General features: G+C 41.0%; 1 protein-coding gene across 1 annotated transcript; it reads left to right on the top strand.

Annotated features, from left to right (window-relative positions):
* Window positions 1-1552: 1552 nt before the first annotated feature.
* On the top strand, window positions 1553-4341 carry LOC143855995 (uncharacterized). The gene is made up of 4 exons (XM_077366036.1): window positions 1553-1743; window positions 1849-1912; window positions 1986-3326; window positions 4333-4341. The coding sequence occupies exons 1-4, from the start codon at window positions 1553-1555 to the stop codon at window positions 4339-4341; spliced, it is 1605 nt and encodes a 534-aa protein (XP_077222151.1).
* Window positions 4342-12840: the final 8499 nt, after the last annotated feature.

Raw genomic sequence — 12840 nt, 5'->3', positions numbered from 1 at the left:
AAACCTCATCACCCTTTTTTCTGAAAACGTCGATCCCACTAACTCTCGTTTTCAGAATTGTCGACGCAATGCTTTGATTTTTAGTGTCTTTGCGCGATATGTCATTCGGAAAAACCCTCGTGTTGCTCCGTTAACTTTGTTAACTGTGGTAGACCAAATTAACAAAGGGAGGAATCCTATCCCTACCATGTTAGCAGAGACCTTCTTGGGACTAGATCTTATTGCTTCCCAAGAGATCAAGGACAATTTCAATGGATGTGTCAAGTTATTGTATGTCTGGCTTGGTGAAAAACTTCAAATTCTTCAGCGACAAAACCAAAATCCATATACCCTGAAGAATTTCCATACATGGAAACCAATAGCCCATCAACCTCAGTCCATCGATGAATGGCACAATTGGTTGCAACATGTAGAGGAGAATCAGTTTCGCTGGGTAAGTCATTCATGTTTCCATGTTTTTACATGCACTTACCCGCATTCATTTGTTTACCTCATGGGTACCGAGAAATCTTCCTTTTATGCACCCATGCGAATTCTCCACCAGATTACGGGAATTCCGTGTCCTCCCGGAATCATAGTTCCTCCTCTTTGTGAAGATCTCACTCCTGACCTTATCCGATCCATTGTGGCTGCTTGGGGAAACAAAAATATAGAAAGGAGGTTAGGCTTATCTCGCAAATTCCGACGTGGAGAAATATCGGAAGAACCCGCAAGTCGGAGGGCTCGGATTGAGGAGCCTTGAAGATCCGTATCATGTTTTGTTATTCTGATTTCTGCATTTCCCATTTTTGTCAGTCTGTTTATCCAGTTGTGATTAGAGATTAATATTTTTCATCCTTTGTAATCACAATTCGAATTTTATTAATGAAAGTGTGTTTTTGTCTCTTTTGTCATTATTTGATCAAAATAGTTTATCTCGATTATCAAAATTTTAATCTAGTGTTTATATTTCCATATCAGGATTCTTGATTGAGCAGCCATTGCTCCTAAGAAAATCCTCGTTTCAAAATCAACCTGGTCCCGTCAGTCCGCTGATTCCAGGCTGAGTCGTTTTTCTTCCTCACCAATTTCTTTTACCTCCCCTGCATTACCTTTCTCCAATCTCCAGGAAATCCCTTCGCCTGTCCAATTTCCTATTGCACAGATGGCTGACTCTGGAAACGCTATAGCTGAGATGAGTGAGATGATGAAGGCTATGCTTCAACAGATGAATAATATGAATGAAGAGATAGCCCGTCTGAAAAATGACAGAGAGTCTACTTCCAGAGAGCATGTAGCTCAGCACCCATCAGTTATACCTCCTCCCCCTCCTGCAATGGCCGGGCCTGCGGTTTTGAACGTCGAAGACGATCTTGATAATGAGCAGTATGAAGAAGAAAATCGTCATCCTAATCTGAATAGAGCCAATGAGGACAGAGCGATGGCGGACAGAATGGATAGGCTGGCCCAAGAGATGGAAAACATAAAATTTCAAGGCCCAAAAAAGTTGAACATGGCCGATTTTATGTTGTATCCGGGAGTCACATTGCCTCCTAGATTCAAAGTTCCGGACATGGATAAATACGATGGGACCGGGTGTCCTCGAAGCCATCTAATGTCAGTTCTTCCGCTTTTACAACAGCATGGTCTATCTCCGGAGCAAGTTGCTCTATTATTTCCTAGATCCCTTGTTGGAACAGCTAAGAAGTGGTTCCTGAGTTTGAAAACAGAGGAGATCCGAACTCTAGAGAGTATTGCAAATAGGTTCGTCGAACAATTCTCTATGGAAGAGGGGATCGATGTAACTAAGAGAGATTTGAAGGCTTTGAAGCAGGGCCATAATGAAACCTTCACTTCCTTCATCCGTAGATGGAGAAGGAAAGCTGCCCAAATGACTCATCGGTTGTCAGATGAAGATCAAATCAAGATTGTGGTGAAAAATCTATCACCATATGGCTATCCAATATTTTCTTGATTTTAACCATCTTATTAAGACTGGGACTCAGATAGAAGATGCATTGGCTAAAGGCCTGAGATCTAGAGTACCATCTGATGGCAGAGAAGGGAAGCGACCTGTGATGGCGCCGAAAGAGGTCCATAATGTCAATTATGTCAGGCCGCCCCCACCCAGAGTAGTTACTGAAGTAAGAAGGCCGACAATGGAGCAGAAGCCTCTTCGTCATTTCGATCCCCTTCCGTATTCTTTGTCCGTAGCTTTGAAGAAGCTATTGAAGGACAAGAAGATCAAGTTGCCTGACATTAAACCTCCTCCCAACCCGTTGCCAAGAACCTGGAGAGAAGATCAATTCTGTGATTACCACCGTAACACTGGCCATATCACTGACAGGTGTTTAGCTTTGAAACACCAAATTCAGAACATGATCGATAGGAAGGAACTGTCAATCCAGTTACCAAATGTAACTAGAAACCCCCTTCCTACGCATGCAATGCCGCCTCCATCCTCGGTCAATGTCATTTGCGCCGAGGAGTCTATCATTGATCCGGCTTCCTTCATATGTGCTGTAGAATCCGAAGAACCCTATGTCTGGAAATTTGAAGAAGAAGATCAGTGGGCAGAATCCGAAAGGCCGTATGTTTTATCCTGGAACGACCTTGATGTGGCTGGGCCATCAAACCAGTCATATGTTTTCCAGTGTGAGGATGAAGAGAAAGAATCCGAATCTCTGTACGTCTTAAGGGTGAGTGATGATGAGGAAGAAGAGATACAAACCCCATACATCCTTAAGATAGATGATGAAGATCTGTTACTCTTAAACGATCAATGTGATGAGCTCCGCCACGTCACACGGGGTGGACGAGTCTTTAAGCCAGCTGAACTCAGAGTTGATAATCCCGCTGAAGTTGCAAGAGGGGTTGACAATCAGAAACAGAAACAGAGGCTTGAGGAAGAAGAAGACAATTTGTTGAATCAGCTCAAGAAGACACAAGCTAATGTGTCCATTTGGGGTTTATTGATGGCATCGCCGAAGCACAGACAGGTTGTACTTCGTGAGCTGAACTCGTCCCAAGTATCTGTTGAGATTACTCCAGATGAGTTAGTCGGCCTGGTAGCCATGACCAAGGCTTCAAAAGCCTTATCTTTCTCAGATGAGGACTTGCCTTCAGAAGGAAAGGATCATACTCGTCCTCTCAAAATTACCCTGCTTTGCAACCAGAAGAAAGTATCAGAAGTACTGGTAGACAATGGGTCAGCTTTGAACGTGTGTCCTTTGAGCACTGCCACTACTCTGGGTTTTGGGCCTGAAGACTTCATTCCGTCTGAGCAGGGTATACTGGCATATGATGGAACCCGAAGGGACGTTATTGGAACCTTGGCTACTGAGATTGTCATTGGAGGAGAAACCTTTGACATTGAATTTCAGGTGTTGGATATCAAGACTTCTTTTTGTCTATTGCTTGGTCGACCTTGGCTGCACAAGGTTGGAGTTATCCCTTCCACACTTCATCAAAAACTGAAATTCATTCGAAACAATCGGGTGATCACTGTCAAAGGAGATCCCGAGCCAGAAGTTGGGCAAATATCTCAAGAGCTTGTTACTGAAAACACAAGAGATATCAGTCTGACAGGATTTTCAGTAGAGGTTTCAGCTATCACCATGAAAGAGGCTATGAGTGAAGAAATTATGTTTCTCTCTAGCACCAATACTCGGGTAGTCAAGATGATGCGCCGATTTGGATATCTCCCAGGGGCAGGTTTGGGGAAAAATATGCAGGGTCCGACTGAGCGGCCCGAGTTGAAAGCATCCGATGGTTTGTTTGGGTTGGGATACAAGCCGACTCGCAAGGAGGTGCAGGAAATGAGAGCCTACATGTTTAAATGGGCAGAATGTCTCCGCAAAGGTTTAGAGTTTCCAATGGGACCTTTCAGCAAAGTCATGAATGGTAGATTCCGAAAAGAGGGAGCTGATTGCCCTTATTATGGTTTCTCAGAGCCATGGTATGATGAGAATGGGACCAAGCTGCCGGGTCTTGAGATTTTCTTTGCGGATGAGCTGCCAGCGGAATTTTACAGTAAGCAGATTGCAGAGGCAGTAGTGACAGAGGAACCAGACTCAGACTGGGTTGAGAACTTTGAGCCAGAACTCCTGAATTCTTTGTTTCAAACTGAGGCACCGGTCATTGCTATGATTGGAAGAGACGCACCTTTTGTGAACCCAGAGGACTATATCACCCCAGCCGAGGGACCTCTGGATAATTGGACCTCACAGGTTATACCCCAAGTAGTCCTTCAGTATACTCCAGTCTCTTCAAAAGAGTCAGTTGTTTCAAAATTTGTGTCAGTTTCTGAGTCCGTCCCAGAGTCTGTCATTTCTAACTTTTCTTTTGATGCAGGTACTGTAGAAGTCGGGTATACCTCTGGAGTGGGTGACGAGTCTGTCCTTGGTGGTGTCGAGTCCGAGTCTGAGGGCGTATTCATTGATTCTTTGGCTGTACATGTTTCTCATCGCGTCGATACTGATGTCGGCTTATTTTTTCATTCTGTTTCAAAGTCTGTAACGCCTGATGTGGGCAAGTCATCTGATGTAATCATTCATTCTGATGAAATAAAAGATTCTTTTGCTTACATTCCTGTACTTGTCTCTTCTACTGATCCTGCTTCTAAACCTGATCAAGTAACTAATAATGATAATCAAGACTCCCCCTCTAATGAGGTAGTCGACGAAACTCCCCTTGAAATCAAGCATATGATTCAACAAGAGGAGAGTCGCCGCGCTAAACCACTTGAAGAGGAAATTGAAACCGTAAATATAGGTGATGAAACCTTAATTCGGGAAATACGAATTGGCAAAATTTTATCTCCTGAAGAGCGTGAAGAATTAATCACCTTGCTAAAAGAGTTTAAGGAGGTTTTTGCTTGGTCTTACGACGACATGCCGGGATTGAGCGAGGATATTGTCCAACACAAATTACCTCTAATCCCTGGCATCAAGCCTAAGAAGCAAAAACTCCGGAAACTTAAAACAGAATGGGAGTTGAAAGTTCATGACGAGGTTAAGAAACTACTCGAAGTGAAATTCATTGAGGTAGTCGAGTACCCTGAATGGCTTGCAAATATTGTACCTGTGCCCAAGAAAGATGGAAAAGTCAGGATGTGTGTTGATTTCAGAGATTTGAACAAGGCAAGTCCGAAAGATGATTTTCCACTTCCGAATATTGATCTCCTGGTTGACAATACCGCTGGACATGCACTCTTATCCTTTATGGATGGATTCTCAGGGTATAACCAGATCAAAATGGCGCCTGAGGATATGATGAAGACGGCATTCATTACTCAGTGGGGGACGTATTGCTACAGAGTGATGCCATTTGGTCTCAAGAATGCTGGTGCCACCTATCAGAGAGCTGCAACTACCCTTCTTCATGACATGATTCACAAAGAAGTCGAGGTCTATGTAGATGACATGATTGTCAAAGGCAGGACTCGGCCAGAGCATACAATCGCTTTGAGAAAGTTCTTCGAGCGAATCCGGAAGTTTCAACTTCGCTTGAATCCAAATAAATGTGTATTTGGGGTCACGTCAGGGAAGTTGCTCGGATTCATGGTCAGCGAGAGAGGAATTGAAGTGGACCCTCAGAAGATCAAGGCAATCCAAGAAATGCAACCACCAAAGACAGAAAAGCAGATTCGTGGATTCCTGGGCAAAGTGCAATATTTGAGGAGATTCATATCTCATTTAACTATGACGTGTGAACCCATCTTCAAGTTATTAAAAAAGAATTCCTCTAAGAAATGGAATGAAGAATGTCAGGAAGCGTTTGAAAAGGTCAAGCAGTGCTTGTCTTTGCCTCCTGTCTTGTCCCCAGTCATTCCTGGTCAACCGTTGTTGATGTATTTGTCCATCACGGATACAGCAATGGGTTGTATGCTTGCTCAACAGGAGGCAGGGTCTAAGAAAGAAAAGCCCATTTACTACATCAGTAAGAAAATGTTGGAATATGAAATCAAGTACACTGTCTTGGAAAAGACGTGTTTAGCATTGGTCTGGGCGACTCAAAGGCTTAGACATTATCTTCTGTCGAACAAGATATTTTTGCTCTCACGGATGGATCCGTTGAAATATTTGTTCGAAAAACCTGCTCTTACTGGAAGAACAGCCAGATGGTTGCTATTGTTGTCTGAGTTTGACATCACTTATGTCACTCAGAAATCAATTAAGGGACGGGTCATTGCTGAACAGCTGGCTGATGCTCCTATTGAAGAGAATGCTTTTCTGAAGGCTGATTTTCCTGATGAAGAGATTATGGACATTGAAGAAGAGATTCCGAGTTCCAAGTGGCTTATGTACTTTGACGGAGCTGTCAATAATCACGGTCAAGGAATAGGGGCTGTTTTGGTATCTCCAAAGAAGGAGTACATTCCATTATCCATCAAGTTGCAATTTGAGTGCACCAATAACATGGCAGAATATGAAGCATGCATCGCAGGACTTGAGGCAGCTTTAGCTTTGCGAATTCAAGACATCGATGTATTTGGAGATTCAATCCTGATCATTTGTCAAATAAATGGGGATTGGAAGACAAAAGAGGCGAGGTTGATCTCATATCATACTTATCTCGAATCTCTGGTCAAAAAGTTCAGGAATGTCACCTTCACTCATCTGTCAAGGACGAGAAATCACTTTGCTGATGCTTTAGCCACCCTGGCATCAATGTTGGACATTTCTGCTACAATGGAGGTTCAACCTTTAGCTGTAAGGTTGCAATGGGCTCCAGCACATGTGAATGCCATTGAAATATCTGCCAGATGTCCAGATGGAAAGCCATGGTATACAGATATCAGAAATTTCATTTCAGGCAAGGGGCATCCGCCTGAAGCTTCCAGCAAAGAGAGGAAAACTCTTCAGAAGTTCGCTGCCAACTTCATCATTTGTGGTGAAGAGTTGTACAGAAGGTCATTTGACGGTATTCAGCTTCTGTGTGTTGATGAAGATCAGGCTGCAGAGCTCATAGAACAAACACATGAAGGTGTTTGTGGTCCTCACATGAATGGAAAAATGCTGTCAAGGAAAATCCTTAGACTTGGTTTCTATTGGCCCTCAATGGAAACAGATTGTTTCGCATTCGTGAAGAAATGTCATAAATGCCAAGTATATGCGAATCTTATTCATGTGCCTCCGTCAGAGCTGCATTCTATGACCTCGCCGTGGCCGTTCTCAGTATGGGGAATTGATATCATTGGCAAAGTCTATCCCAAATCGTCAAGTGGGCACGAGTACATCTTGGTGGCCATTGATTATTTCACGAAATGGATAGAAGCTGCTTCATATGCTTCCATAACTTCCAATACAGTTGCGAAGTTCATCCGTGCGAATATCATTTGCAGATATGGAGTACCTCATGAATTGATCTCTGATAATGGATCTCACTTCAAGAAAGAGGTAGTGCACCTGTGCGAAGAGTTTAAAATCAAGCATCATAAGTCATCTCCTTACAGACCGCAGACAAACGGGGCTGTAGAGGCAGCGAATAAGAATATCAAGGTCATAATCAGTAAGATGACCGAGACTTATAAGGACTGGTCGAACAAACTTCCTTTTGCTTTATGGGCTTACAGGACATCGATCAGATCCTCTACAGGTGTAACTCCATATTCTCTAGTGTATGGAATGGAAGCAGTCCTCCCTGTTGAAGTGAGAATCCCGTCCCTAAGAGTTATGATGGAAGCGAATCTGTCAGAGTCTGAGTGGGCAAGAGCTAGACATCAGGAATTACAGATGATTGATGAAAAGAGGTTGAGAGCCTTGTATCATATCCAAGGGTATCAGAGAAGAATCGAAAGAGCCTTCAATAAGAAAGTCAAGGTCCGAGAGTTGAAGCCAGGAGATCTCGTCTTGAAGTCTTACAGGGCACCGGTGTTTGATCCCAGAGGGAAGTTCAGACCAAATTGGTCTGGTCCTTATATTGTTGATGAAGTCCTGCCTGGAAAAGCCGTAAGACTCCTCAATGAAAATGGAGAAAAATTAACAGAACCTACAAACCTGGACCAACTAAAAAAGTACTATGCTTAGATACACCAGGAGGCCGTCTTTGATCGATCAGAGCTCAAAAGCCAACAACCTCAAAGTCAAAAACCATTTGCAAACACTTTGGGCCTAAATAAAAAAAAAAACTTTCATTCTTTGATAAACTCAAACCAGGGGCATCTTTTATGACTTGCGTCATAAAAGATAATAGCCTGAACTACGTCATGACCTGATCCCTCTCTACAGGGTACGTAGGTAGCCTGATTAATTCGGGTTCGGTCAAATCCTTCAAACCTTTCAAATCCTTAAAAAAAAAAAGAAGGAAAGAAAGAACAAAATAAACAATTTTTGAAACCCAAATGGGCGAACTACGCGGACCTGATTCCCATTTCTTTGGGGATACGTAGGCAGTCTGGAGGGCCAGATTCGGTCAAATACATGAAAACTTACCAAATGTTAACCTGTTTGAACCCAAGCCTACCTAAAAAGTCCTTCTGGTGTACTTAGGCCCAGGTTTGTAGAGAAACAGAAAGAAAATAAAAAAAATAATGGAGTCTTAGACCCGCTAGACTGAAAACCCGCAAGGGCGGTCTAGGCAAAAGTTAGGGTCATTTGCCCGCTAAGCTGAAAACCTGAAAGGGCGGCTTAGGCAAAAGTTAAGGCATGCGGTCCGCCGAATCGAAAACCTGAAAAAGCAATTTGGTCATGGCAGTGACTTCATAAATGACAGAACCTCTGAAAGCCAGCAAGACTTTCATTTATTCGGCGGCACTACTTCAAAGTCTGAGTAAGCACCGACATAAATTCTTCTGACACTCTCAAGGCTAAGGGGGTTAAGACTAAACAATCCAAGAGAATAATAACCATGATGGAAATACCGGAAAAAGGAATGAAACACCTTTAAATACGGTTTTCAAAAGATTTTAAGAGTGGTAGACTGTACCATTTTAAAAATACTTATCAGACTAAGAAGCAGATTCAGTCTCTCTTAGAGTTTAAGTCATTGTGCCCAACGAAGTTCTCATTTGCTGGTTGTCCAGGTCTTTTTCTATGTCGAGTCAAGGTCAAATTCCAGAGTTCTGTGTGGTTAATATTCCTCCCAAGGCTGGGGTGATAAAAAAAAATGATGAATTTGTATCCCCTCAAGGTTGATGCGCAGCAGAGTGAAGTTCAGAAGATGATTGATTCTCAAGTCCATATGGCAGTCTTCAAGCCCATATGAAATGGCAGAGATCGTCAGAATTGAAAGTCAATTGTCGGGCAGATACAGCCTGTTGTAAACCTGAAAGCTTTGTAACCTCAGATGTTCAATGAAATGAAATTTTTTAACCATTTCCTGTGTTTTGCTCTCTTATGAATCTGTTATGGAAGTATTTCATACTAGGGGCATCTTTTATGACTTACGTCATAAAAGATATCAAGCGTAATAATAACTAGGATAGCTATTCTCAGCAAATGAAAACCAGAGAAGCTTGAGTACAATCTTTGAGCCAATCTCTTCAATCAAATTATTTTCTTTTAAAGTCAAGTTTTCAGAAAATTTTATCCCTAGCGGAGTTTAGAATTTGCTCCTGCAATCGTCAAATCCTCAGCAAAATATTTTTCACTCATTCTAAAAGGGTCAGTACCTGAAATTTTCTTCAAGTTCCTTGAGTTTTATCTTCGGCGAAGATCATGCATTTTCAATCATTCTTGGCAAAGAATGACTTATTCACCTTGTGAAATCGATCAAAGTTGGTCATTTCTTCAATCGTTTCAATGAATTTTCCTTTCATTTAAAAAATATATGTCCTCCAATGGCTCCGCGATTTGGAGTTTGGTCTTTTCTTTCACCATTTGAAAGATTTTTTAAAAGTTGTTTTCGCCAATGGCTCCGCGATTTGGAGTTTGGTCTTTTCTTTCACCATTTGAAAGATTTTAAAAGCTGTTTTTGCCAATGGCTCCGCGATTTGGAGTTTGGCCATTTCTTTCACCATTTGAAAGATTTTTAAAAAAAGCTATTTTTGCCAATGGCTCCGCGATTTGGAGTTTGGTCATTTCTTTCACCATTTGAAAGATTTTAAAAGTTGTTTTCGCCAATGGCTCCGCGATTTGGAGTTTGGTCATTTCTTTCACCATTTGAAAGATTTTAAAAGATGTTTTTGCCAATGGCTCCGCGATTTGGAGTTTGGTCATTTTCTCTCATCATTTAAAAGATTTTATTTCAAGGTATTCAAGTCCATTTTCACATGGCATTCCAAGTCCGTTTTCACACGGCATTCAAGGTATTCAAGTCCGTTTTCACACGGCATTCAAAGTCATTTAAGTCCATTTTCACATGGCATTCTAAGTCCGTTTTCACACGGCATTCAAATCATTCCAAGTCCGTTTCTACACGGCATTCAAATCCATTTTCTCTCCGAATTTCAAGATCATTTACAATCAAATCTGTCATTTAATGTTTTGCAAGAGAGGCTATCTCGTCAATATGTACTGAGTTAAGAGTTGGAGAGAGGCTATCTCACCAGCGTTTGCAGAGTCAGAGTCTGGTGAAAGGCCATTTCACCATGTATCTTGTGGATATCATTTTCAAAATTCAAAAAAAAAAAAAAAATCATAAATTTTAAACTCTTTAATCTTGGGCCAGTCAAAATGTGTTGTCAGTTCAGCTTTGACATTCGCGCGACAAGCACGCTCTGCCAAAGAGGGGCATCTGTAGACACCCCATTTTGACCGTGCCCTAATCTCTTCTTGTTTGAGCAAAGCCTCATCAAATAAATGAGATAGAACCCCAAATTTCATCCCAAGCTAGCTTAGGATCCCAGCTGGGTCCCTGCGAAATTTCATCAAAATCCGAGCGCGTTTGCCTAGCGAACGGGTCGAGCAAAGTCATAGGTCAAGTTCAGAGAAGGGGGGTACATTTATCCTGAGCGGTGCCTATTCGAATCCAGAAAAGACAAGGGAAACCGCCCGATCATCAATTTTTTCGTGCGCTCATCAATTTTCCGCGCGCCCATCATTTTGGAGTGTCAATATCAGCAGCTCGTATTTATCTATATAAAAAAAAAAAATTTCGTTTAAGGGGGAGATTTTTCAGATCTAGGTTTTCTTTATTAAAAAAAAAAACCAAATCACAGAGAGAGATCGTCTTCTCCGGCCATTATTCTGTGAAATCCCGACCGGATTTCTGCCATTTTGCCATCGGTTAGCTTATCTCTACCTCCTCCTCATTCTTCGAAGCCCTCATTTTTCTAAAAAAATTCTGAAAACAGAGGGAGAGAGAGAAAGAAACCCATTTTCCTTCGTTCTTCTTCTCCGATCATCTTGATCGGAGATCCGGCCTAATTCCGATCCGATACAAATCCTAGATCTGCAGATCGAGCGAACGAGAGAGAGAGAGAGGAGATCTTACCTTACCTCTTCTTCTCCGATCGATTCGATCATCTCCTCCGGTAGATCTCCGGCCGGTGCGCTTTTCTTTTTCTCCTCTTCATTGTTTTTCTTTATCCTCTTACAAGAAACTATAGCCTAAAGTTTTCTCAATCTTAGATCCCTTTTTCTAGATCCTAATTTTAGATCCTAGCTCTCATTCTCCTTTTCTCCGGTCGGATCCGACGAATCTGAAACCGTTTGCTACTGGTTATTGTTTCTAATCTAAAGATCTGCAAAGAAGATTTGTAATTAGAGAGAGAGAGAAGATCCCCAATTTTTTCAAACCCAAATCCTTTTTTCCGATCAAGCTCTTCTCCGACAAGGATACCAGAGCTCCGGCTGGTCAACATCCTCTGCAATTTTGTCGAGATGATGAATATATCAAGAGGATGAGAAAGGCATTCATCTTTTTGTTTTGAAAGATCTGAAAGCTATTTTTTTTTTTTACTCGATTTCAGGTAAGTGATTATTGAATTTTGAATTACTAATTTTGATCCAAATCATATGTTTAGATAAGTTTTTTTTTTATCTTATTGCTGGATAGAACCAGTCATGTAGAATATTTGTTTGAGTTACTCTATGAGATCAAGATCGAAATCATGAGTTTCGATTTTTTTTGTTTCTGCAAATTTGTTTGATGATGCAACCTGGATCCTAGTCTATTTTTTTTTATATATTTAATTATGCTAAATAATTGGATTTATATGAGTTCGCTAGGTTTTGGATTTCTAAAGATTTTGTTAAGAGCTAGTTTCAAAGATGAATAAAAGAATGAGTAATTAGAAGTTGTAAACCTTGTATTTCTTTACCTCTATTTGTGAATTTTCTTAGCTAATATGCGAGTACATTAATCCTATCATTGCCACCTGTATGTTGATAAGAATAGTTGTCTGTGGAAAATTATGCAAATTTATCTTGTATAGGCATAATATGCCCTGTTTGGATGAAAGAATAAGAACTAGAGTCAGCTGATTCTTGCATTTTCTCGAGTTCAGAATCAGATGGATGTGAAGATATTTTTTTTTTTTTAGAATTATGAGAGACCTGCCCTGGATTTATGTTTCTTGATCTGAAATTTTGAATAACTTTGTTTTTAGAAAAAGAAAGAAAGAATATAAGACAGAGCAGAGTTAAAGTAAAATATAGTCATTGAATTATAACCGTTCTTGTAATTTGTATTGCCTATGACTTTTGATTGAATTATGTGTCTCTACATCTTGATAACTCTTATTTTATTTTTATTTTTTTTTTTTTTGTTCATAAGAGTTAAAGGTTTTTTATAAGTTCTGTGGACCCATCTTAAATACGATTGCAAGTCTTGCCTCTCCAAGCTTTCTTCTTGATTAGATCCTACTGTCTTAATGGATAGAATCTGATACTTGGTCATTCATTTTAAATCAGTTTGGACGTAGAATTATCAATGCTTTTGATGTTTGGCATTACTTTATGACTCGATAACCCCTTA

This window comes from Tasmannia lanceolata, unplaced genomic scaffold (assembly GCF_043159265.1).
Source record: "Tasmannia lanceolata isolate RefF3 unplaced genomic scaffold, GAP_Taslan_0.1 ptg000023l, whole genome shotgun sequence".
Taxonomy (NCBI): domain Eukaryota; kingdom Viridiplantae; phylum Streptophyta; class Magnoliopsida; order Canellales; family Winteraceae; genus Tasmannia; species Tasmannia lanceolata.
The sequence above is the reverse complement of the archived record's forward strand: the minus strand, read 5'-3'. Positions and strand labels throughout refer to the sequence as shown.